At 39.7% G+C, this 25,182-nt stretch overlaps 7 protein-coding genes across 8 annotated transcripts in view; all 7 read left to right on the top strand.

Moving 5' to 3' along the window:
• LOC134815042 (alpha-aminoadipic semialdehyde dehydrogenase-like) overlaps positions 1–7,983 on the top strand; it is a 30,737-nt gene extending 22,754 nt beyond the window's left edge. For both annotated transcript variants that reach the window (XM_063823494.1, XM_063823493.1), the window contains 3 exons: positions 5,705–5,793; positions 7,266–7,424; positions 7,579–7,983. In XM_063823494.1, coding sequence (XP_063679564.1) covers positions 5,705–5,793; positions 7,266–7,424; positions 7,579–7,633 — 303 coding nt within the window. In that variant the 3' untranslated portion in view covers positions 7,634–7,983. The remainder of the gene's footprint in view (positions 1–5,704; positions 5,794–7,265; positions 7,425–7,578) is intronic.
• The window catches only part of LOC134815046 (uncharacterized), a 79,520-nt gene that overhangs the window by 22,760 nt on the left and 31,578 nt on the right, over positions 1–25,182 (top strand). The gene's annotated exons all lie outside the window — the stretch shown is intronic.
• The window catches only part of LOC134815049 (calcium and integrin-binding family member 3-like), a 69,384-nt gene that overhangs the window by 22,763 nt on the left and 21,439 nt on the right, over positions 1–25,182 (top strand). The window lies entirely within an intron of this gene.
• Positions 8,234–9,094, top strand: LOC134815052 (transcription elongation factor SPT4-like). The gene is made up of 3 exons (XM_063823510.1): positions 8,234–8,350; positions 8,465–8,588; positions 8,742–9,094. Exons 1-3 carry the CDS (start codon positions 8,241–8,243, stop codon positions 8,850–8,852), a joined length of 345 nt encoding a protein of 114 aa, XP_063679580.1. The 5' UTR covers positions 8,234–8,240; the 3' UTR covers positions 8,853–9,094.
• On the top strand, positions 10,598–13,470 carry LOC134815043 (sodium/hydrogen exchanger 9B2-like). The gene has a single exon (XM_063823496.1). The coding sequence runs from the start codon at positions 11,778–11,780 to the stop codon at positions 13,239–13,241; it is 1,464 nt and encodes a 487-aa protein (XP_063679566.1). The 5' UTR covers positions 10,598–11,777; the 3' UTR covers positions 13,242–13,470.
• On the top strand, positions 13,667–24,626 carry LOC134815053 (probable ATP-dependent RNA helicase DHX34). The gene is made up of 20 exons (XM_063823511.1): positions 13,667–14,127; positions 14,248–14,411; positions 14,523–14,645; positions 15,203–15,335; positions 15,475–15,619; positions 15,764–15,868; positions 15,971–16,044; positions 16,163–16,243; positions 16,432–16,561; positions 16,832–16,925; positions 17,064–17,175; positions 17,325–17,461; positions 17,729–17,842; positions 17,956–18,082; positions 18,201–18,337; positions 18,477–18,632; positions 21,971–22,190; positions 22,370–22,530; positions 23,302–23,478; positions 24,278–24,626. Exons 1-20 carry the CDS (start codon positions 13,689–13,691, stop codon positions 24,590–24,592), a joined length of 3,144 nt encoding a protein of 1,047 aa, XP_063679581.1. The 5' UTR covers positions 13,667–13,688; the 3' UTR covers positions 24,593–24,626.
• Positions 19,178–20,176, top strand: LOC134815048 (L-aminoadipate-semialdehyde dehydrogenase-phosphopantetheinyl transferase-like). Its single transcript, XM_063823505.1, has one exon. The coding sequence runs from the start codon at positions 19,270–19,272 to the stop codon at positions 20,080–20,082; it is 813 nt and encodes a 270-aa protein (XP_063679575.1). The 5' UTR covers positions 19,178–19,269; the 3' UTR covers positions 20,083–20,176.

Raw genomic sequence — 25,182 nt, 5'->3', positions numbered from 1 at the left:
CAGATCATTTCTCTAATTGGAAATGTGTCGTATTGAAATCAGATCACAATTTCGGACAGATGTCGTTTTTTTCTGGTACCCTAAGTCGGACAAATGTCGCTGTCGGACAGATGTCGCTGTCGGACAGATGTCGCTGTCGGACAGGAGTCGTGTTACCAACCTTACCTTTTACCTAGCATATTTAGTTTATATTACATTGTATTTGTATCTTATAATTTGAGTAACCATTAACTATGCCTATTTTTGGGTTTTGGCAAAATATTAAACAGTATTGCTCCATGTCTATGAACCATGCAATGGCCAAAAAAAATACATGATTGCTGATAAAACAATGAAGCAGTGAAATATGGCCTCAGTATTTATAAAAATACCAAACTGTAGTTTTTTAAACGATAATAACCTTAAATTAAAGAATGAGCAGATGCCTTCAATGGGTATAGTCTGGGCGAGAGTCCCAGAGACTATTAAAGAGAACTGAATGTTACTGTTAGTGAACTTGAGGTCGGAGGAGCTGTAAAAAATGGCTGAATTTACCGGATTTAGTTTCAACATTCCTCCTTGTTTACTTACTTGTCTCAAGATATAGTAGTCCCGTAGTTAAACTGTGCTACACTGTACTCTTATCGAGGTACATAGATAAGATAATAGTTTCTAAACTATTATCTCATCTATGAACCTCGATAAGAGGTACATAGATAGGAGTATGTTTCATTTTTGATATAAAGTAAATTGCAATATTTTGCACATCTAAGAGAAATAAAACTCAATATTCAATGCAACTTTTTAAACCTATGGTCATTCAACGAAATTCACTCGTGATCGTCTCACACCTTACCCCTGCGTTACCCAGTGCAGTTTCATACAAGTTAGCATTATTACCTTCACATAAGGTTCTGCTGGGGTTCAGCAGATCGTTTTCCAAAATCAACAAATGTTTCACCGTTCTGCTGGGGTTCAGCTTATCGTTTTCCAAAATCAACAAATGGTTCACCGTTCTGCTGGGGTTCAGCTGATCGTTTTCCAAAATCAACAAATGGTTCACCGTTCTGCTGGGGTTCAGCTGATCGTTTTCCAAAATCAACAAATGGTTCACCGTTCTGCTGGGGTTCAGCTGATCGTTTTCCAAAATCAACAAATGGTTCACCGTTCTGCTGGGGTTCAGCTGATCGTTTTCCAAAATCAACAAATGGTTCACCGTTCTGCTGGGGTTCAGCTGATCGTTTTCCAAAATCAACAAATGGTTCACCGTTCTGCTGGGGTTCAGCTGATCGTTTTCCAAAATCAACAAATGGTTCACCGTTCTGCTGGGGTTCAGCTGATCGTTTTCCAAAATCAACAAATGGTTCACCGTTCTGCTGGGGTTCAGCTGATCGTTTTCCAAAATCAACAAATGGTTCACCGTTCTGCTGGGGTTCAGCTGATCGTTTTCCAAAATCAACAAATGGTTCACCGTTCTGCTGGGGTTCAGCTGATCGTTTTCCAAAATCAACAAATGGTTCACCGTTCTGCTGGGGTTCAGCTGATCGTTTTCCAAAATCAACAAATGGTTCACCGTTCTGCTGGGGTTCAGCTGATCGTTTTCCAAAATCAACAAATGGTTCACCGTTCTGCTGGGGTTCAGCTGATCGTTTTCCAAAATCAACAAATGGTTCACCGTTCTGCTGGGGTTCAGCTGATCGTTTTCCAAAATCAACAAATGGTTCACCGTTCTGCTGGGGTTCAGCTGATCGTTTTCCAAAATCAACAAATGGTTCACCGTTCTGCTGGGGTTCAGCTGATCGTTTTCCAAAATCAACGAATGGTTCACCGTTCTGCTGGGGTTCAGCTGATCGTTTTCCAAAATCAACAAATGGTTCACCGTTCTGCTGGGGTTCAGCTGATCGTTTTCCAAAATCAACAAATGGTTCACCGTTCTGCTGGGGTTCAGCTGATCGTTTTCCAAAATCAACAAATGGTTCACCGTTCTGTTGGGGTTCAGCTGATCGTCTTCCTAATCCTGGAGGCTGGGGTTTAGCTGATCGTCTTCCTAATCCTGGAGGCTGAGGTTCAGCTGATCGTTTTCCAAAATCAACAAATGGTTCACCGTTCTGCTGGGGTTCAGCTGATCGTCTTCCTAATCCTGGAGGCTGGGGTTCAGCTGATCGTCTTCCTAATCCTGGAGGCTGGGGTTCAGCTGATCGTCTTCCTAATCCTGGAGGCTGAGGTTCAGCTGATCGTCTTCCTAATCCTGGAGGCTGGGGTTCAGCTGATCGTCTTCCTAATCCTGGAGGCTGGGGTTCAGCTGTAGTGTAAAATAAGGTGGGCACCAGACCAGTCCTCCCGAAGCGTACCGATGGTCTACAGTGCCTGCTCACAAAGGTGTACTCACAATATACACTACTCACTCAGTCGTTCTTAGCGACTGACAACCGCAATAACTCACAATATCTAAGTATTGAACTCTACGTTAATATATCAAATACGATATTCTAGTACCGTACACGGAATTAACAGAAAGGGATACTAAGGTGTTAATATCGAGAATATGAATCAAATGGGAAATATAAACTCGTTACGAACGCTAGTAGAAACACTAAACTCTTAGAACTTGCACTTACTCTGAATTGACTGAAACACGATCTTCGAGTATCGAAAGCTTACTAATTTACCCCACACGGAAATAGGTGAGGCAACTTTAATTTGAACGGTATAATGTGGTATAATTCGTTCCTACGCTAGTGTTGAACAAGGGAAACAGTTGAATCGATTAATAACGTTCGAAGATGAAATATACGGTTAATTAACAACAATTAACAACTATAAACTGTGGCAATACGGGCCACGCCGGGTTCGTTCCAGATCAGCGGTTAACACTTTGATTGAAAGTTAAACACGTCACCTAAAAAGCTTTTCCAGAACTAATCCTAACGTGTCCAGAAATGCGTTATCGACACGCGCCACGTGATACCACGTGGTCACTTAACTACCTAAATCTACACTCATTACTAACGGTCATATTAATCACTAAATTACAATCTACACAACTGCTAAAACTACTCTAAAACTGCTGTAACCAGCCTCCATATTACACTATATCCCCCGGGAAAATTTAATCGATTTCGTCAATATCTCCAGGAGGTATTGACAAATTCGACTAAATCCCCCCCTACCTACTAAATCCTTAAAAAATCCTAAAACTCCCTCTTAAACAACACCCTAAAAATAAAAATACCAACATAATCCCCGTGATGCAACTCACGCGAAAAAACTACCCTCTAAAAAATCGTCTTCCTGATCCTGGAGGCTGAGGTTCAGCTGATCGTCTTCCTAATCCTGGAGGCTGGGGTTCAGCTGATCGTCTTCCTAATCCTGGAGGCTGGGGTTCAGCTGATCGTCTTCCTAATCCTGGAGGCTGGGGTTCAGCTGATCGTCTTCCTAATCCTGGAGGCTGGGGTTCAGCTGATCGTCTTCCTAATCCTGGAGGCTGAGGTTCAGCTGATCGTCTTCCTAATCCTGGAGGCTGGGGTTCAGCTGATCGTCTTCCTAATCCTGGAGGCTGGGGTTCAGCTGATCGTCTTCCTAATCCTGGAGGCTGGGGTTCAGCTGATCGTCTTCCTAATCCTGGAGGCTGGGGTTCAGCTGATCGTCTTCCTAATCCTGGAGGCTGACACTGAGTCAGAGCGATCAGTCCTAGCACTAGTAGAAAACAGAATACTTTCGTCATTGCTGCGGGTCTGGTGTTTTTTTAAGGCTAAAACAATAGGATACGAATATGACAATACTTCAATAGTTCAACGTTTTTTACAAATATCAATCGATATCAGATAAAAATAAGATTTAAAAAAAATTAAATGCGGAGTTACGTGAGACTGAAACCTGGTAAAAGGAACAGAACTGAAAGTTAAAGCCCTGATAAAGCAAATACCACCGTGTTCTAAGGAGAAATCAGTCGTATCAGAAGTCGTTCAAAAGATAGATCAAAATAGTCTATTCTATTATATTGATAAAAAGGAAAAAAGCAACCAGCTGCTAAAATTTAGCGCTGGAAAAAACCCGGAAATCGGTATATTTAGGTGTCTAAAAAACCATGTTAATAGAGATCTAAAATTTGTTGGATACCAGACTCTAATTTTGTTCACGATCATTATCGTAAATCAAAGAAGGGAGCGGGTGCCTTAAATTGATACAGTCTGGGCGACAGCCATGAAAAAAAATAACGATTCGTTGAAATATCGTCCCAGAGTCTTAAACAAATTAGAACTTCAACTTAAAGAGAACTGAATGTTAGTGAACTGGAAGTGAAGCAGCTATATAAGGACAGCTGTGCTCAAAATATTTGGTCTCAACATTCCTCCTTTTCTGCTTACTTGTATCAGGATATATCTGTAGTCTCGTAGTTTAAGTGTAGTTAAACTGTGCTACACTTCAGTCTGTTACTATGATCTGTGATAAATTTAAATTAAATTAAAATTTGTCACTGTTCAAGTTAAATAAGGCAGTCCAAAAAAGAATTTCACTGTAGTTTGCGTGCATCAAGATACCTTACTAGCTTGCATCAAGATATAACTTAAAGTGTGGTAGGTAAACTGTGCTACACTTCAGTCTGTTACTATGATCTGTGATAAATTGAAATTAAATTAAAATTTGTCACTGTTCAAGTTAAATAAGGTAGTCCAAAAAAGAATTTCACTGTAGTTTGCGTGCATCAAGATACCTTACTAGCTTGCATCAAGATATAACTTAAAGTGTGGTAGGTAAACTGTGCTACACTTCAGTCTGTTACTATGATCTGTGATAAATTTAAATTAAATTAAAATTTGTCACTGTTCAAGTTAAATAAGGCAGTCCAAAAACGAATTTCACTGTAGTTTGCGTGCATCAAGATACCTTACTAACTTGCATCAAGATATAACTTATAGTATGGTAGTTGAACTCTACACTTCGATCTGTTAATGGTCCATTATAAGTTTTAAAAGGAATTCAAAGTGGTTGAATACGAACTGAACTTATCTGACAGATATACTGATATAGTGTATTTAGTAGCCAGGTAATGAAATTATAGGCATACAACTATTCTTACTGAAGCTTTCATATAGAAAGAGCCTCCACCGAGTCACGTAGCCAGAGTCTTTGAACTCGCAAAGGAGTCTTTCTAGTGGTGCCTCCAAAGGGAACGAAAAGGACTACTCGTTCAATTTCAATCGAGCGAAGCCGACAAGTGGTGTCAAATAAGTGAGACATAAGAGAGTTTTGGATTCTGTAACTCAGTACCGTGTGATGTAAGTACCGTGTGATGTAAGTACCGTGTGATGTAAGTACCGTGTGATGTAAGTACCGTGTGATGTAAGTACCGTGTGATGTAAGTACCGTGTGATGTAAGTACCGTGTGATGTAAGTACCGTGTGTTGTAAGTACCGTGTGATGTAAGTACCGTGTGATGTAAGTACCGTGTGATGTAAGTACCGTGTGATGTAAGTACCGTGTGATGTAAGTACCGTGTGATGTAAGTACCGTGTGATGTAAGTACCGTGTGATGTAAGTACCGTGTGATGTAAGTACCGTGTGATGTAGATAAAGTGTTCCCTCAATTAACTGGATTTGTCTGATGGTTAAGTAAACATTTACAGAGGTTTTCAATCTTGTTAAATCTACTGCATCTCATTAACACTGACAAACTAAATTATAACTAAAACAATAAATAGTAAATAAGTTAAATTGTTTGCAGGGTTTTGAGGATGCGGTTGCGATCAACAATGAAGTTTCACAAGGTCTCTCATCTTCCATCTTTACCAAGAACCCGGAGTATATCTTCAGGTTGGTCTACATCTCATATATCTCTATATATTTGTGACCAAACAGCAGTATACTTAAAAATATCTTTGTCTTATTACACTGCATTGTTCTTATAGAATGTGAACTATTTACTAAATTGAGAGATGAGGGTTATTGCTATTAAACATTGGATAGGGGGGGGGGGGGGCCAATGGCATAAATGGAGAAAATGGAGAATTACTCATGGGTTTTTCCATTTTCTCCATAGAAAAAGTCTCCATTTTATACCATTTTATGCCATTTTATGCCATTGAAAACCTGAAAAATTTAGAATTTCGATAAAAATTATTTAAAAAAAAGATATGTTCGGCCAATAATGAACAGGGTATCATGAAACATGGAGAAAAGTGGTTTTCAGAAAAACTTTGAAAAATGTTGACTTAGAAAATGTTCGGTCCGAGTCATTTTCGATACGTACCTCCCGTATCGAGAGCTCCCGATTCCGTGCTCGTGTTGCAAAGGGGAGGCCTGCCTTCCGAGATCGCATTACCTCGAGTCCAAAATTGTGTATCGAGGGGAAGGTGTGGACTTCGAAAAACCGAAAAAATATTTTCGGAAAATAATGAACAGGGTAGCATGAAACGTGTAGTGGAGAAAAGCGGTTTTCAGAAAGAAAGAAAAAAGGTTGACCGAAAAAATATTTTCGGCTTAATATGAACAAGGTAGCATGAAACGTGGAGAAAAGTGTTTTTCAGAAAAACTTTGAAAAATTTTGACTTAGAAAATTACCCTTCGGTACACAATTTTGGACTCGAGGCTTCCCCCAATCCCCCTGGTAATGCGATCTCGGAAGGCAGGCCTCCCCTTTGCAGTGCGAGCTTGTTTCGACTTTCGAGGATGTAGGTCTCACTTCTCAGTGCCTATTACTCTCCCCTATTACTCACTCCTGCTGTAGCCTGTAGCAATAACTTTACACTAAGCTTGAGTAATTATGAGTTTGCCTGAAGTGTGCCTCTACTAACCTAGTATAAGCATCTAGTAGCCTACTATGAGCTTTCATAAGCTTGTTACGCCCCTAGTAAGCGTAAACAAACATGTTAGGATGTCCAATTTAGGTGTTAAATGGTGTTTAAGATGAAATTTCGAAGACAAAATTCATGGCATAAAATGGAGAAAATGGAGAATTACTCATGGGTTTTTCCATTTTCTCCATAGAAAAAGTCTCCATTTTATGCCATTTTATGCCATTAGCCCCCCCCCCCCCCCCCCCCATTGGATAGTATAAGAGCCTCAAAGGTTAAATGATGATCAAAGGTTAAATGTGATCAAAGGTTAAATGTGATCAAAGGTTAAATGTGATCATAGTCGCAAAGTTAAATGATAACCAAGTACAGCTGTACAGGTGGGTAGTATTAAAACCTACTCACAAAGTTAACCAAGATAACTGATAACCAACTGTCAGTAAAAGTAAGTAACCAACTGTGACTACAGAATGACTACAACTGTGACTACAGGTGGGTAGGTGCCGGAGGAGCTGACAGTGGTATTTGTAATGTAAACATTCCAACTAACGGAGCGGAGATAGGAGGAGCGTTTGGAGGGGAGAAGGAGACTGGAGGAGGCCGGGAGAGTGGCAGTGATGCTTGGAAACAGTACTGTCGGCGTGCTACCTGGTCAGTCTTATTTTACTTGCTTATTAGCTGATAATTAATTAAGGGCCGGGGACGAGCTAATTAGCTGATAATTAATCAAGGGGACGAGCTCATTAAACTAAAAGAGTCTCTTAATTACATCTTGATAATTTGTTAATTCTCCCCTTCTTTTCAGTACCATCAACTACTCCAAAGATCTACCTTTGGCACAAGGCATTGACTTCAGCTGAAGAAATAACTAGCTTTTAACCCATTAGTTGGATATCATTAATATTTCATTATAACTTAACAACTTGGGTCAGAACTAACATTTTCTCAATACTTTTAATCAGACATAATAGACTGCAGAAAATGTAAAAAGAGTTTTGCTTAGGAAATATTTAGAATTATTGTAAAGTATTCTCTTTTTAGCTTTATTCTGAAAGCAGGGTAGCTATTTTACAGGGTGACCCTTATTATTAGTAGTTGTTCTATTGGATTTTTGCATGGTAAGTTGTTTTCGTTTTATATGTATTTATAATGTACTGCTTTTGTTATATATATAATATAGAACTAATTTATTAATTAGAGATTTATTAAGGATATCGTGTTTCTATGAGTAAATTGTACTAAATTATGCTTATCATAGCATAATTACGTTTGATAGACAAATCATATTTTTGTTATCATTATTCCAAAATACTCTATAACATTTTGTTATTAATTCTTCATTAATCGATTATCAAGCGATTATGGTATTATAATTTGTATCAATCGATTATGATGTTATGTATAAGTACATACAATCATGATCGAGTGATGACAATTGAATGTTAACTAACATGTTACTTAGCAAGGATGGAAGTGGTGCCAAAAGATCTGAATAATATTAGAGCATGTATGATGTGCTCTCTGCTAAAAAATACTGAACAGTTTATCATTGACGGTTGTGATAATTGTGATCAATGGTAAGTCTTATAATGAAGGATTTTAAACTTAAATGTTTAAGTTATTTTATAGTATCTAATAATCAGGTTTATATGGTAATCCAGTAAGTCAGGGAACTGTACCTGTTCGTTCAGGTTGAGTTTAAAGAACAACAGAGAGCGTGTTCTAGAATGTACCTCTCCAAACTACGAGGGTATGATATCTCTCACTAACCCAGATGAAAGCTGGGTAGCTAGATGGCAGGGCATCAGAGGCCTCGTTAGTTACACTTCTAATTTATATTTGCTTTTCGTACATGATGAGTTCTACTTATTCAGTTGATCTACTTTTTATAAGATTATGAAATAAATACTACTATAAAAACTAGATTAACATAATAATGTTGATATTAATATTGGTACTTCTGCCTAGGTACGAGGAATGTACGCTATCTCAGTAATGGGCAAGATGCCCTCACACATTCAGAGAGAGCTGGAGAGACAGGGCAGAAAATACAAGAGCAGGGATCTTGGGATGAAATAATCAGATAGTGCACAATTAAATAACTTTAAGTACTTACATTGCATTGGGAGAGAACAGAGAGCTGTAGGGAAGCTTGCGGAGGAGGTGAATGACGAAAGATTGTTTTATTTGTGAGATTGTTAACAAAATATTTGTAAGAATTTAAGGTTGAGACATTTCACATTGCTGGGGCCCATGTCAGAACCTAATCCCGTTAAGATGTTGACCTTATTGAATATTGATAGATTTTCTTCAAGCGAGAATTCGTTTCTGACTGTCTTTTTATTCCAAATATGATCATATTATAATAATACTGTTTTCTAAGGTCATTATTCTATTTTATCAAGTTCATTGGCGAACGAAATCGTTTGCTTTCAATGGCGTTAGTTTTATTGAGGATAGCATAATAGAACCCATTACATTGAACATTAACTACCACCTACTAGTACTATTGTACGGGTAATCTTACATTTATCCAATAACTACTGTTTTTTTCACGAAAAATCTTCAATAAAATTATAGAATAACATTGTAAATCTCTTTTTGTTTAACTCACTACCGCCCAGTCATATGGTGAAGAGAGAAGGAGAGGGAGAAGGAGAAACAGCGTGTTATTTACACAGTGGGACACAGTCATCCTACACTGTAATACCTCTACAATCTAGATACACCTCCTAGCTCTCTTACAAGATGTCTCGGTGTAGAGGATTAGTGGGCACTCTTCAAAGGACCATAACCCGAGCTCGCACTGATCATGCAATGAACATGTCTCTCTGTCAGGCAACATGTCGGCCTCTTCACTGCCACCAGAGCCCTCTCTCTCTACACTTCCACCAGAGCCCTCTCTCACCCTTCAACACAACTATGTTACCAAACTCTCGTTGTTTTTCTACCTCCGACTCCACCGCTAACTCCAAAATGACACTTTCAAAAAGACTGAAAAGGTACGGAGTAGCATTTGCTGTGGTGGACTGTTGCACCTGGGCCGCCTCTTTTGGTGTGTTCTTCCTCCTCTTCTCAGCGGGGGTACAGCTGGAGACGGTACTGTTGTACGCGGAGCATGTTACTGATGTGTGGTATTGGGCCAATAAGTTTAACATTAACTTAGCTGATTTGTCAGGAGACAATGCTGCTTTGTCCCTGTCTCTTATTAGCTGCACTATTACTTCTCCCATCAGACTCAACCTGGACCTGTTGCTATTGTTCGTGTTAACTGAGTGGGGGTTTATTAGAGGCTTTAATAACAAATCTTAGTTAATTAGGGTTATTACTTGTGGTGAAGTTTTAGAGCTTATTTCTGGATTATTATCCTATGAAACCTTGTGAAATGTGAGCTTAGATGTGCTATTAGCTGGATTAGTTACTGCTAACTGCAGGGCCAGGGTTGAGAACTAATATATAACATTACCCTATGGCCCGATCTATTAGCTATAATTATTTGTAAATTGTATTCTTCTATAGTGCCGATGTTACTTTTATACTTGTAATGAATTTCGCAATCTTTTGTACCCAAATGGCCAAGTTCTTGATTTAACTTATTGAAAACTTATTGAAAACTGATAATTCTACTCTATATTCTATACTTGAACCATTTTAGGAATCAAATTAATTCACTGACTTTGATTGCTTTGCTTTTAAGAAAGATCTGCAATAAGGCAAGTCTGTGTCTTACCATATTGAATTATTTTTAAAATTATTTTAACTAACACATTACTAAATTGTTTATGCCAATATGTATAAGACTCCAATAATTCCCTTACAGATATGTCCCACCTAAAACATGTCTTCCAGCCTCGTCAGATGTCCCTTTATTGTACTGGTTACACACTTAAACCTCTGTCAAATCATTGCGGAACTGTCCGGTCATTCTCGACTACACATTATAGTCCTCACTCCTTTCTTTCAAACCAGATCTTTCTCTAATGTTCCAGTCAAAAAAGCATCAAATTATAATGTTCCAGTCAAAAAAGCATCAAAGATGAGTATATTAAAGCGGTACGGACTAGCATTCCTCATAGTTGAGAGTTGTACCTACGCAATTGCAGCAGCTGCCATCTATATCCTACTATCTAATGGTATTGAGATGAGTGAGATTCTCGCTACCACTGAAACCTATGTTAATGTAGATTACTGGGTTGATAAGCTTAATGTGGATAAAAGTATACTCACAGGAACCGGATCTAAAGTTGTTATTTCTCTTGTTGGGGCTGAGTTGTCAACCCCGGCTAGACTACCTCTAGACTTGTCTATTTTATACTACCTCAATAAAAAGGGTTATATTAATAAAACCAAGAGTTAGTGTAACTATTTTAAATATTATATTCTGTATACATATAAGTTATAATTAAACTTTGGAAGGACCTCGATGGTACCCGAAAAGCTGTAGATATTGTGATGATGAATTCGTTAATGTTAATTTATTTCGTACTATTTTTCATATGTTCCCTTAACATATTTGTCTACACAAAGAGAGCTATGTTAGGTTTGAAGTATCAGCATAGAAGGGTTCTCTCTTTCTTCGATGGTGGCAAAGCTGAACTCGCTATTGTTAAAAGATTTGTTGAGTAGAACTATTGGATCAGTTTAGTAGAAACTGTAATTTGCAGGGGATGCTCCAAAGTTGGTTTTGTTAGTTTTTATGGCAGATATGACGATTTTGTTTTTGTTTGTACGAACTTTTTTGGTTGGATTGGGAAACCAAAATAATAACAGTCAAAAGATTACGGAAACCCTCGCTAGTGCACAGTATTAATGTGTGTCATATTATACAGGCTCATGTACGGATGTACCCTATCGCTCAATATTATTGTCTTGCTAAATTTACAAATCAACATTACCAGCTTTTTTGAGGCTTTACAAACAGTTTTGCAAGAACACAGAATCACCATATTATTGTCATCGTAATGTAATCAGCGTCACTAACACAATATTTCTCAATAATACTCTATGTATACCCCCACTAACCCTGTATCACAGGTTGGAACCCTTTTTAGAAACATGGTTGATATCCAGTCACTCCAAGGCTGCTTCCTAAAGAGGTGCCCTCACAAACTGCTGAAGTTATTAGCACTATTGCTCCTGGTGATAACACTCTACACAACATGTTACGTCACTACTACCACTCTGTCACAATCTGGGGGTCCTATCTTCTCCCTCTTCGTACTCCTTATTTTAGCTATGATAGCTGGACAATGTCTAAAACTCATCAACATTCCGCCCATGCTGGGTATGTTACTCGTAGGTATTGGTTTAAGTAACATACCAACGGTTAAGGAGTGGACGGTACTTGATGCCCAAGTTTCATCTGATCTCAAGAACATATCACTCATGCTGATTCTGATGAAGGGAGGACTAAGTTTAGATATCATGGATATAAAAAGAGTTGGATTTGCTGTTATTAGACTTGCCTTCCTGCCTTGCTTTGTAGAGGCTACTGTATTTGCGATAATGTCTGTTTTACTGCTAGACCTACCATGGATTTGGGGCTTTTTACTCGGTTTTGTGATAGCAGCGGTGACTCCAGCCATCATAGTACCTTGTCTAGATGAACTGAAGAAGAGGAAGTTTAAGATCGAGGAAAACAACATAACCACCATGTTGATATCTGCTTCCTCTTTTGACGACGTGTTGGCAATCAGTGCCTACATGGTGTGTCTATCTTCTGCCTTTACCTCTGATAAGCCGCTATACCTCCAGATCCTGCAAGGACCACTGGAGATAGTGCTAGGAACAGCTTTAGGAGTGGTATCGGGTGTTATCCTGTGGTTAGTTCCTCCTGTTAGCTCTGGTAAAGTGGACAGTAGACTGCGCTCCTTGTTGTTATTGTCGTTTGGTTTGTGCTCAGTTTTTGGGATGAGTTATATAGGGTTTAACGGGTCAGGTCCTCTGTCTGTTATAGTGATGTCTCTAACTGCTGTAAAGGGGTGGGGCGAGGACTCTACTGTTACTGGAGTAGTTGATTGTTTGTGGGTGCTGGGAGAGCCTCTCCTGTTTGGGCTTGTAGGGCGGGATATACAGTTTGAGTTCATCACCCCTGAAATAATGTGGAAGTCTCTGATTATTATCTTTGTGGCTCTGTTTTTCAGACTTATCACTGCTTTCCTGGCTGTATCCTGGACAGGACTTACTGTTAAAGAGAAGGTATTTGTTAGCTTCTCCTGGATCCCTAAAGCTACAGTGCAGGCAGCTATAGGTTCGTACGCACTAGCAGTAGCTGTAGAGAAGGGCGAAGAGGAGGTTGTTATGGGTTACAGTAGGACTATAGTTACTGTTGCTGTGCTTATTATCCTGGTGTCCGCCCCTCTAGGCTCTATGTTGATGTACTTCACTGCTCCTCTCTTGTTAGACAAAGTAGAGTCAGGACATTGTCAGCTCGGAGAGGAAGACTGTGTCGAGGAACAGTCTGCCTGATAGTTATGTTAGAATTATTGGCAAAATTAACTGTCATTTTAATTAGATGATTTCATTTCAAATTTAAGCAAAAATTAGGCTTTGGTGCCGTTTTATAACTGTCTGCTGTTTAGAGATTTTAATTTGATCAGACGTTTTTATTAAAACTGTCCGTTGTTTAGAGCTTTTAATCGAAGAATAATAATCAGACTTTTTATTAAAATTGTAATGTATAAATAATCAGATATTTATTGATTTATATTATATAATCTTATTGTATAGAGATTCAAACGCACATTTGTTTGTATTACAAAGTTCTATCTTATAATAATTTATCCATTTTTGTATATGTAGTAACTAGGAGGCTCACCCAAACCTTGCTCTGCTTAAAAGCCTCCTGGACAGTTTTAAGTTTCCAAGTTAAACCTAATTAAGAACTTATTTCCTCAGCAATAAATGATTTAGCCAATGGAAAACACCCACAGAGGTGCTACAAACCACCCCAGCAACACTCAGAGAACATACAGTTACATCCACTCTAACAGTTACATCAAACCATCCTCCACTGACCTCCCTGACTTCTGGAACTTTCATCAGAAATTCAACAAGTTCAAGCAAAGACAACCTCCCGTCTCCTACCCGGTTAAAAAGAATCAACTAGGAGTTCCCTCCACTTTCAATACTGACCACACTGTACCTTTTGTATGTATATCTAACAGAGAAGAGGATGACAAGCAGAAATCAGAGCAGTTCCACGAGGCTCTACGGCATTATGTTCAGTTTAAAACTAAACAGACTTTCAAGAAGATAACAAAACAGATTGAGTATCAGAAGGAGCTCCCAATTTACAAGTTTAAGGATGAGATAATAAGAACTGTGAACAGCAACCCTATAACTATTATCGCAGGTATGTTCTAAGTCAGTTCAAATTATCTCGATTTTCTATTAACACACAGTTATTTAGTGAACATTGTCTGTACTGTATAAATCTGTACTAGAATTTGATACTAACCGCCTAATATCCCAGGTGACACAGGCTGTGGTAAAAGTACCCAAGTCCCGCAGTACTTCCTAGAATGTGGCTACCAGAGTGTAGCGTGCACTCAGCCCCGTCGTATAGCGTGCGTCTCTCTCGCTACTCGCGTCAGCCAGGAGACCTTTAATAAGTACGGACAGGATATTGGATACCAGGTACTTACAAACTCTCACATTATCACATACACTTCCTGACTTGGTGTTTTTATTTCCTCATCAACTTCCTCCAAATTTCCTGTCAACAATACCAAATTCCACGTATTCCAGGTGAGATTCGACCAAATGTTGTACTCAAACACGAAACTAAGATTCCTGACAGAAGGTCTGTTGCTCCGACAGCTACAGAACGACACTGAACTTCACGCCTACGATCTCATTATCCTTGATGAGGTTTGTGAGATATTGTAAAACCTTGATTATCTCAACTTTAAGACTTAATTTTCATTTCTTCGTGTTTATAAAATCCTTCTAACTATTTGCCTAACTATTTGCCACTTATTTAAACGGTACCATATGGAATTCAACGTAAAGGGAAGACGCGATGACATGAATATGTAGCATCGGCGCGAAACTTTTTTTCTTTTCCGCGCGCGCTCGTTTTCAGTCCGGCCGGGCGGTTAGTTGAGTTGATCATGAATTATCTCTGAGTGTGCACAGCGATGACTGTGAAAGCACGCTCGTGTATTATGTACTACAACGGATAGCTTTACACAGTTCTCTTAAGATTTAATCGTCTTTTGTTCGAATACATACAAGATTTGTCACTTATCTACTCAAACGGTAGAAATAGTCTGGTTACTACTTACTGGTGGTTCTTGGTTAGCTTTTGGTCGTATCAGGGGTTTTAATTGCCGTGCTTTTCCCTGGGCTGCAGCTTGGCTCACCATATCTCAACAATCCACTTACCTAGCTACTATACCACACAATCTGTATTACCGCTGTTTCAGGTACACGAAAGGCATTTACACGGTGATTTGCTGCTTGGTATATTAAAGGGGATCGTTGAGCGACGACCTGAGATAAGAGTGGTGCTTATGAGCGCTACCATGAATCTCGAGCTCTTTAAAACATACTTACCAGGTAAATACACCTCTTATTTCTGTCAGTTTCTCTGCAAGATATTTTCATTTTACCAAAGAGTGCCTTCCAAAGTTCTACCACCACTATATTAACACTGTATAACGCTATATAGCGCTATATTAACACTGTATAACCACAGACTCTCCTCTGATAACGGTTCCAGGGAGAATGCACCCGGTTGAGATGAGATATTGTCCTACTCATGAGACTGCAACGGATAAACCAACCTCCGCTAAGATAAATCCTAAACCCTACCTCATCATCTTGCAACTCATTGACACCAGGTTTCTTATAATTGATATCCTATTTGTCTCCAAAACCAAGAGGAAATGTTAAGTACCTCTGGAAAAATAAATCCTTCGTCATGAACGTTCAATAAAACAGTGCCTCTTAAACCATAGCAGTAAATACTGAAAGTAAATAACCAGGTACACGAAGGAAGAGCGAGGAGACTTGCTCATATTTGCTAGTGGGTTTGCTGAGATAATGACGTTAGCGGAGGCAATCACAGAGTACGATGCTGAACAAGGCAAGTGAGTTTAAAACTGTGTGTTTTAGAACTAGGAGTTGGATATGTGTACTGGCTGAATAAGTTTAAAATAATCATAACTGTTTTAACTCCAAGTCCACCCCAGGTGGGCGGTTTTGCCACTACACAGCTCCCTATCAGTAGAGGAACAGCAGAAAGTGTTCGACTACCCGCCCCCCGGTAAGAAGCCTAATCAACCAGGAGATAAATGTGAAACAAGGTGAAACTAATTGTACAAACAGTACTTAATGTTCAGCTAATTTATATACTCTCTGATGACTGATACTGTAATCTCCAGGTGTGAGAAAATGTATTATCTCTACAAATATTGCGGAGACCTCCCTTACTATTGATGGGGTCAGATTCATTATTGACTCAGGTGAGACAAATGAGCATGAGAACCCCCCCCCCCCCCCCCCCCCCCCCCCCCCGCCCCCCTCCTACCCCCCTCCTGTCCCCCCTGATGTAAGGTTGTTTTTTGCCAACTATTTCACAGCAACACTTGTAGTACACTTGTTAGCGACTAGTTGATTTGTGTGAGTGTATGATAATATCTTGTTTGTCAAGGTAAGTTCAAGGAGATGGCGTATGACGCTAACAAGAAGTTACAGAGGTTGCAGGAGTTCTGGGTGAGTAAAGCGAGTGCGGAGCAGAGAAAAGGAAGAGCTGGGAGGACTGGACCTGGAGTCTGCTTCAGGTAACAATTATAAAACTATCACGTGACTGATAACAACTATCACGTGATCATCTTCCCGGACAACAACATTTACGTACAGTTGGATACTATTATAACAATCCTTTATGTTCCCATCCAGGAACTACATAATGAATATAATTATGGTGACTTGTAACTGCCTAATGGCTGAGATAATAAAATTACCCTCTGTCCAGTAGTTTGGTGTCGAATCTGAGACGTCCTTTAAAGTAAAGTATTAAGTAAGCTCATGTAACATGCCATACGTTACAGGTTATATTCAGAGGAGGATTTCGCCGCCTTCGCTGACTACCCGACCCCTGAGATACTGAGAGTTCCCCTGGACTCGCTAATCTGCAGGTTTAGTGTAGTTTATACTGATACCGTGGAGGGTGATGTGAGGGGTAACCTAGTCGGCTAGTCGTTTACTCACAATAGAACAGCAGACTACTGTAGGGGGGGTGGCAATGTACCTCAGCGTATCTAAATCTCTCATTCGTTTCAGTTGGCTAGTATGGGACTGGATATAAGAACATTCCTGTTTGTCCAACATCCTCCTGCTACGAACCTAAACGAGAGTCTATCCTTCCTGCAACTACAGGGCGCCCTTAAGTCAGGTAATCTAGCGACCTACTGTGATAGATGTTTCACTACCTTATTGACAACTATGTCAATTGTGTGTTTATTTCCTAAACTAGTCAGAAAACCTAAGATAAGTGAATCATCCAAACACCCTAAGATTCAAATACCACGTACTATTTTGCAGAGAATGAGTTGAGTTCAATTGGAGAAGTACTGGCTCGCCTCCCAGTGGAAGTAGCCCTGGGTAAACTACTGTTGAGTGCTGCTGTTATGGGGGTCTTGGAGCCAGCTCTCACTATTGCAGCTGGGCTCAATATCCAGGTCTGATTTTAGAGATCAACACTAGTTTACACTAATTTACACTAATTTACACTAATTTACACTAGTTTACAGCTTTGGTACGCTGACAACTGCTATATAACAAATATTTTGAGATGACTATGAACGTGTCTGTCGGAAAAATTGCTATATAATAGTAAAGTTTCACCTACCCTTACATAAATTCAACTTTAATTATTGACTGATTCATTTTGTTGATCTGTGATTAAGTATTCGCTGCAGAGAAATCAAGAAAATATTTTATTTCAGTCGGTGTTCAACAAAAGTAACTGTAGAGGTGAAGAACTGCAGATCAGATCACTGTTGGAGTCAGGAAAAGGAGACCTCGTCACTCTCCTCAATATCTACGAAGAGTGGTCGCAGGTAACTGTCATGGGTTCAGTTGTGTTAACTAAAGTACTAGTTTAAAAACTTTTAACTATGCAAGTATGCATTACTTAATGAAATTTCTTTTTTTAAACTCATTAAATTGTCAGAAAAAGTCCGAAGGAGTCAATACAAGGAAATGGTGTAAGAAAAGAGGGCTGAAAGAGCAACAGCTGTACGAGATGAGCAAATTGAGGCGACAATTTAGAGACATTCTCAGAGACCATCTCAATCTGGGTGGGTAAACAGACAAACTATTAGTGCAAACACTGTGAAGTGTAATATGCTGTAACTTTTTTGTTTTAGAATTGATTTTCCATCTTCATTACCGTTAATATGCCACTCATCTCCTTAGCGACCCCCCAAGAAACCCTAGACTCTGAAAAGGTGCTGGCAATCCGCCGAGCAAAGTGGAAGAAGCGACTGGAGGAACCAGCTAGGAAGATGTTGAAGGTTTCTCACTGCAAGAACCGAGCAGGAGACGAGTCTGAAGTAAGTTCTGGGGGGGGGGGGGTCAAGTCCTGGAACTTCGACGTATTATGGGATTTGGGCGTACATTGATCGTTTGTTTTTTCTTGCATTGTTCACTTAACAGATTAAGCTTACATTAAACAATGAAATTCCTGTTTAGGAAGAACTGTCAGATAAGGAGGAGGACAACATCTCATCTATGGAGTACTTCCTGACGAACCCTCAACCTAACCTGGATCTATCCGGACATGTCCGGGACACTCTTAACTTCGTGTCCGTGTTCGGACTTTACCCCAACATTGCTACATCGGACCAGGTAAGCAGATCCCATTAATTGTAGTTCATTATTCTGTACCACTTGGTAATGTGACTAATTGAAGATACAAATTATTAATCATGGATTACACAAGCAAATACACCACAAGCTAATACACCTCGTTGGAGTTTTGTTTCGTCGAATCTTAACCTTCACGTCTGCGTACATACACGTCTAGCTTACATACAATAATTGCTTCTCTCGAGCCATGGCTGTGTAAGAGATGGTACATTATAGAATATAATTATAGATCCTAGGTGAAGCTGCCTTGGCGAAATTATGCGGAACGATTCTCTCATACCGTTGTACTCCTTTCGTTGCTATGACATCACACACATGTTCCTCATACATGTTCTTCATTTATATCTTAATTTCGCTTTGTAATAAATAAATAATAGAGTACTTTAAGTGTAAGTAATGTGTAAGTTTGTCTACAAAGTTCTCACTAACCAGTTCTGTTATGATAGGTCAATGGTATCGGTTGTGTAACGATTGCAGTGATGACGTCATGATATTCACCTGAACAGTATCATTACACAGCTACCCAGCACCACACAGTGGTATCACCCCTCCCTAGTTGTTATAACACCTTCCCAACATTTCGTCCCTACTAAACTCTTGCCGCATTTCTCCTGCCATGATCCGACTAGCACTGAAGACCTCAACCTGGAACCCGACTGAGACTGAATGGCTGAGAGCTGCTAATACCATCTCTGAAGCTGAGAGAGACAGGATATCCCAGTTCATGTATAAACGTGATGCTAAACAGTCCATGGCAGGGAGACTACTCATGAGAAACTGTTTCAGTCAACTATCAGGGGCGTTTCCAGAGTCTTTTGTTCTATCCCGGGATACCAGCGGTAAACCCTATCTTGTGAACCCTCCTGCTACTCTTACTGCTCTTAGTTTCAATGTTTCTCACGCGGGTGATTACGCTACTTTTGCTGGCTCTAACTCTGCTAAGGTCGGTGTTGATGTTATGAAAGTGGAGCTCAGAAGAAATACTACAGTTGAACAGTTTTTCGGTCATATGAAAAGACAATTTACAGATTTTGAGTGGCAAAGGATCCGTTCTCCCGGCTCGGATAGAGGGAAACTATTTAACTTTTACCGGTACTGGTGTTTGAAGGAGAGTTATGTTAAAGCTATTGGTACTGGTCTCAAGTTCGGGCTCCTCAAGATAGAGTTTGATATAGGACGAATGGAGGACGATATCTGTAGGACGACTACGGTTGCTATTGACGGGGTTATTGATTCAGACTGGAGGTTCGAGGAGGTGTACCTCGACAATCACTTTATAACCATTGCGGTTCAGGGAGAGGACTCCACGAGGGAACATGTAGAAGATAATGTAAAAGTTGTTAAATTTGATGATTTGATTGTTAGCAAGGATATGTTAGATGATGAGAAGTACTTTTTCAGTTTTAATGAGAAAAAGGAATGCCCGTAAATAAACGGAAAAGATGAATGTCGTGGTGAAATAGGAATTTTGTAATCAATGATAACCATTTTGAATAACATGAACATTTTATTTTCTTATTATTGCTTCGTGATTCATTTAAATGATTGAGACATCAAACTCGCGTACTTATTTTGATGAAATTGTTTGTTACACATTCTAGCTCCGGCCACAATATATTTATAAGTTCTTATTTTCACTGGCACTATCATCCAAAAAAGGTCTTAAAATTATGCAATATTAAAAGATTTCTTGAAGTCATTCATCAAGTTGTGCTTAATAAATACGATGTTATTTTGAATTACTAAAAATCTACTTGGCGAAAGTTTGCCTGTTTGAAAAGTTGCAGTAAAATCCCAGTTCAATAAGTTAGAGTGTTGGTCTCCTCACATTTAACATCTCAAAAGTTAATAAAAATCAGTTTAACCAACTACTTCCCACCCTTTTTCAACGTATCATTACCCCCAGTCCTTGCAGACCCAGACTTAAACCCCAGAGTCTGGTTAAGAGTTTCTAAACCCTTATCAACGAAGCTCTTGTTATTCTGTCTACTCTTAAACCTCTCCAGCTGCTGAACTAGTAGAGCCAGGTTCTTCCTCCTTCTTCTTGCCCTCACCACCAATATGCACACTACTATAATGATAATGATAAGAACAAACAGAGTGCCCCCAGCCCCGGCCAGTATGGGAGTCAGGTTGAGAGGTACAGGAGGCAGTGTAACCACAGGTGGGGCAGTAACCACCACTACAGCTGGTACTGGCCACTGGTCACTGTTAATCATCTCTAAGTTACAGTTATCCTCGTTAGAACAGCAGTAGAGACACTGGGTCTCGTTGAAGTCTGTTGATTGGGTCTCCCTGCAACCAGACGCAGTGTCCATCGTGTTGTTTACTAGTATAGTGCACCTGAAGGGAGATAACAGCTTGAGATGTAGTCGCTATTATCAAGCTATAAAGCTCGTTCGATGAGGTAGCACTAGAAGATGTGGGGGGAGGGGGAGGTGGTAACTATACCTGTCTCTGAGCATGCAGCCTCTGTATCGCACATTCTGTTCCTTGTTGTATCCCAGATAACAAACACTCTTATTCTCACACTTTACCTCCTCACATACCCCACCGTTATCACAGTCAGCCATGTTGGGGTTAGGTAGCGACCTGGGGTAGTGTCACGGTAATAGGGGGTGTTGTCAAGGTAGCTTGGGATGTTGATATGGGCCCACATCCACAAACACAGCAGATCGGTGGATAATATACGAGGGAATTTTGGATTTTGGAGGAAATTTGGTGCCAAAGAGGAAATTCTTAGAAGACCTGACTTTTTCTTTTTTAATTGCACAAGAAGATTGATCTGCGAGGAAATTTAAAATTTTCCGTATGTTGCTATGGGGCGAAGTTTTGTCTAAAATGTTGATAATATAGCGTTCTACCTAAGACATGTTGTCGAGTAGAGTCTTGCCACTCCAAAACTGTCGCAGTTTATAAGAACAATCACTAAACAAACTGGTAGTAACACCACCTCCAGGATGCGCCCTATTCTCATCTCGATACAACTCACTAAGAAACCAATAAACACTACAATAACCGCAGAATAAGTACCCCCACTCCTATGGAGGGGGCTTGTTAGCAGAGTTGCTTGCACATATTGATTGCATCATTCTAACACTTGGTAATATTAGTTGGAGTTTGGTTACTGCGCTTACACCTGCAATGCAAACTATTTGATTGCTGATAGAAGAAGAAGCCTAGAAACTAAAGAGGCAGCTGCTCAATAAACAGATATTATCTTACTCTAGAAATCATCTTTAAATTCGTTGGTATATCGGATGAAGATCACAACAATCAAGGATGTTTAAGATTGACTCTAACTGTATTTATTTCAGCACAACTCGGAGAAGAAACCGTCAGACTTCATCTTCCACACTCAAAGGAAGAACTTTGTAGTGCTCCACCCTAACTGCATCTTTAACACTCTACACGAAGACTTGTATCCTAGCAACAAACAATCAGAACAGCTCCTCGCTTACAGTACTCTCCTGGAAACTAACAAACCTTATCTTACTAACGTTACTAGGATACAGGGACTCACCACCGCACTACTTAGTACGTTATGAAACTTTAAACTTCAAACTTGAAAGTAAGTTTAAGTTGAGAGAAAAAACAGCATTTCGCACAAAAAACATACCCTCGTCATACCATACAACTTAGGATTGTCAATATTGTCTTAATCGTAGTTTCGTTAATTAATCATTTAATAACGAATTAGTAATGCTATATCTCAGTGTGCAAGGAAGTATCTACTAACGGTGATTGTACCGATATAGTGTGTGATATGTGGCTCAGATTCACTCTCAAGACCTCTATAGAGGACCTCATCCACAAAGCTGTTAAGATCCGTCAGAAGTGGAGTTCTATGGTTGCTGACGTCCTTAACCACAGAATTGTGAGATCTAACAAGAAATGCGGCCGCTTTTTTTGTGGATGGCCGCTCAATTTCCCGATCCGTGATGGCGTATTTTATCATATTCCATACAACCTGGAGATCCCAGTTTTAACTGTTTATAAGCATGCAGATATAGCGGAGTGACAGGCCGAGCGCCACCAAGTTAATATAATTCCATATTGAATTTGAAAATCGTGTATATATATGCTTATTGTTTATGCAACCTGACACCCGACAGTGACACGGATCTGTGCAAAATAGTAATAGTAACTCAAAATAATAATAGTATGCTATCAACTAGTGCCTAGTGGGATATGTACATTGTGAAATTAATAATGTACTTGGTCAGTTCAGCGCCGCGCGCCAACAATTATTTAATTCAGATTTGTGCGCAAAATAACTTTGCGCAGGTAGTCACGTGGGCGATAACAGTGCGCGAGGGCAGGCACGCACGGTCGGTCGCACGGTCGCAAAGCTACCATATCAAAAAAAAACCTCGATCGCTAACCCTTGTCCTTGACTCTTTTGTGCCTTCGGCACTTTGAGTCATGGATCGGGAAAAAATTAACCGTTTATTTTAGTCAAGCGTGCAAATATTTTTCTTGAACTTGATTTATAACTAATTATCATGTATGAAATAAATTAGTCCATCAGAGAATTCCCTTACGAGGCCAGGGGCTTTCAATCAAATTTCAATCAATAATAAGTTGTTTTATACCCTTGTTCTGTATTAGCCCCTCTCTCACCCCTCTCACCCCTCTCTCCACACAGACCGACCCCCGAGAGTTCTCCAAGAGACAGAAGCGGTTCCAGAAGGCCCTCTCCTCCTTCTTACGTACTGACGTTGTGTACACGTTACGTGTAGTGAGAAGCACAGAGCTCTCAGGGCTGGTGAGATATGAACATGCCGTGAAGCTGGACGATAACATCACCATCAACTCTGTGCAGGTAAACTGCAGTTTCTCTTTAGTTAATTAACAGCTGTATTCCTGTGTTGAAGTTACTAACCGCCTCCCTCAGTGTAGCATGTCGAAGGTGTTTGTGACTGTAGGCACGACAACATTCGAGCAGCTCATATCCACCACCACCTCCCCCTCCTTCCAAGAACTCCTCCTCTCTCACGGCTACACTCACCTCACTGCTCAGGTGGGCAGATACCCTCATCTCATCTCCCCAATAACCGACATGACTATCCGACACTTTGACTACTCTCCTTCTATCCAGAGTGAGATAGAGAGTGCAGACCTAGTGATAGCTCACGCGGGGGCTGGCACAGCGCTGGAGGTACTCAGAAAGGGTAAACCTCTGATCTGCGTTATAAACGATGATCTAATGAACAACCACCAGACTGAGTTAGCGGAGGAGTTATCTAGAGGAGGACATGTTTTATCCGCCACTCCCACCACCCTCAGCGCTGTTTTTAGTGAGGCACAGTTCGACAAACTCACACCTTTTCCTGTTGTTGATACGGCTGTTTTCAGAGACTTTTTAGGGGCAGTTGCTTGTTCCTGACTTTTGTAGATATTTTCAGATTTTGGATTCTCAAATTTACTGTATTGAAACGGTTATTAAAATGTATTTGAAGTGATTTTTATTATATGGTTGAGATCATTTTTGTTTTAATTGACCCAATCGTCAATATTTCAAATAGCTCATATATCTTCGAATATCTTAAAATAACAGATTTCTGACTAAGAAATTGGTTTTTGAAAAAATAATTACTTTATTTGATCCCCAAATTGTACAGGACTCTGGATCGTCGGAGATGGAGGTTTACCTAAAACGAGCGTGGACTTGTAAACTGTGTGGCACCTCTGGTTTATTCAGTCTAGCGGAGAAAAGTGAGCATCTGGCTAAGTGCCAGGATGAGGAGGAGGAAGATTCATTGAGGAAGATAGAGGATGAGGAGAAGAAGGAAGAGTCAGCAATTGCCATGGAGACAGCGCGCACTCGCAAGATACCGACTAAAGAGTATAGTTGTGAGCATTGCGGAGAAATGTTCCAGTTTACTAATGTAGAAATATTAAGACACATCAGAGAACACGATACCAAACCATCGTGACGTATCAGAAAAAAAACCTTATCAAATTATAGATGATAATCTTACTATATATAAAGCGAGACGATATATATATATTTATCTGCACCATTTTACTGACACCACGGCATCAACTTTAACACGGATTTCCGCAAAAAACGTACAAGATATAAAACTGAAACTTTTGTTACTGATTCAAATGCTTTAATGGCCTTCAAATCAGCATGAAAAAATCGAAAATCGGCCAAGGAATAAGAATTTTAGTACCCAAAATTTGGACCCCCAAGTGGTGTCAAAAACGCGAATTAAATAGGTAATAATTATTTTTGCTGGGAGACTTTAGGGTAGGAAACTGATCCGGCCACCAAAGAGCCTTGACACCAGTCTTAAAGGTTTGACGGGTTCCTGCTAGTATAGCTTAAATCATCAACCCACGTGACTCATGTTTTTTTGAAGTTTGTTTTTAGCTTAGATTTAAGCACTTTTTATTTACTTTATTTATTTGTTTTTATGATATTTTTAATTGTCTACTTTATAAAGTACCAAAAATAACGAAAATTGTTTCTTACATTTGAAAATCTATACGATCTCAACTGCACGGTATTTGTTCTAGA

Source organism: Bolinopsis microptera, chromosome 5 (assembly GCF_026151205.1).
Source record: "Bolinopsis microptera isolate Bmic1 chromosome 5, MBARI_Bmic_1.0, whole genome shotgun sequence".
Lineage (NCBI taxonomy): Eukaryota > Metazoa > Ctenophora > Tentaculata > Lobata > Bolinopsidae > Bolinopsis > Bolinopsis microptera.
The sequence above is the reverse complement of the archived record's forward strand: the minus strand, read 5'-3'. Positions and strand labels throughout refer to the sequence as shown.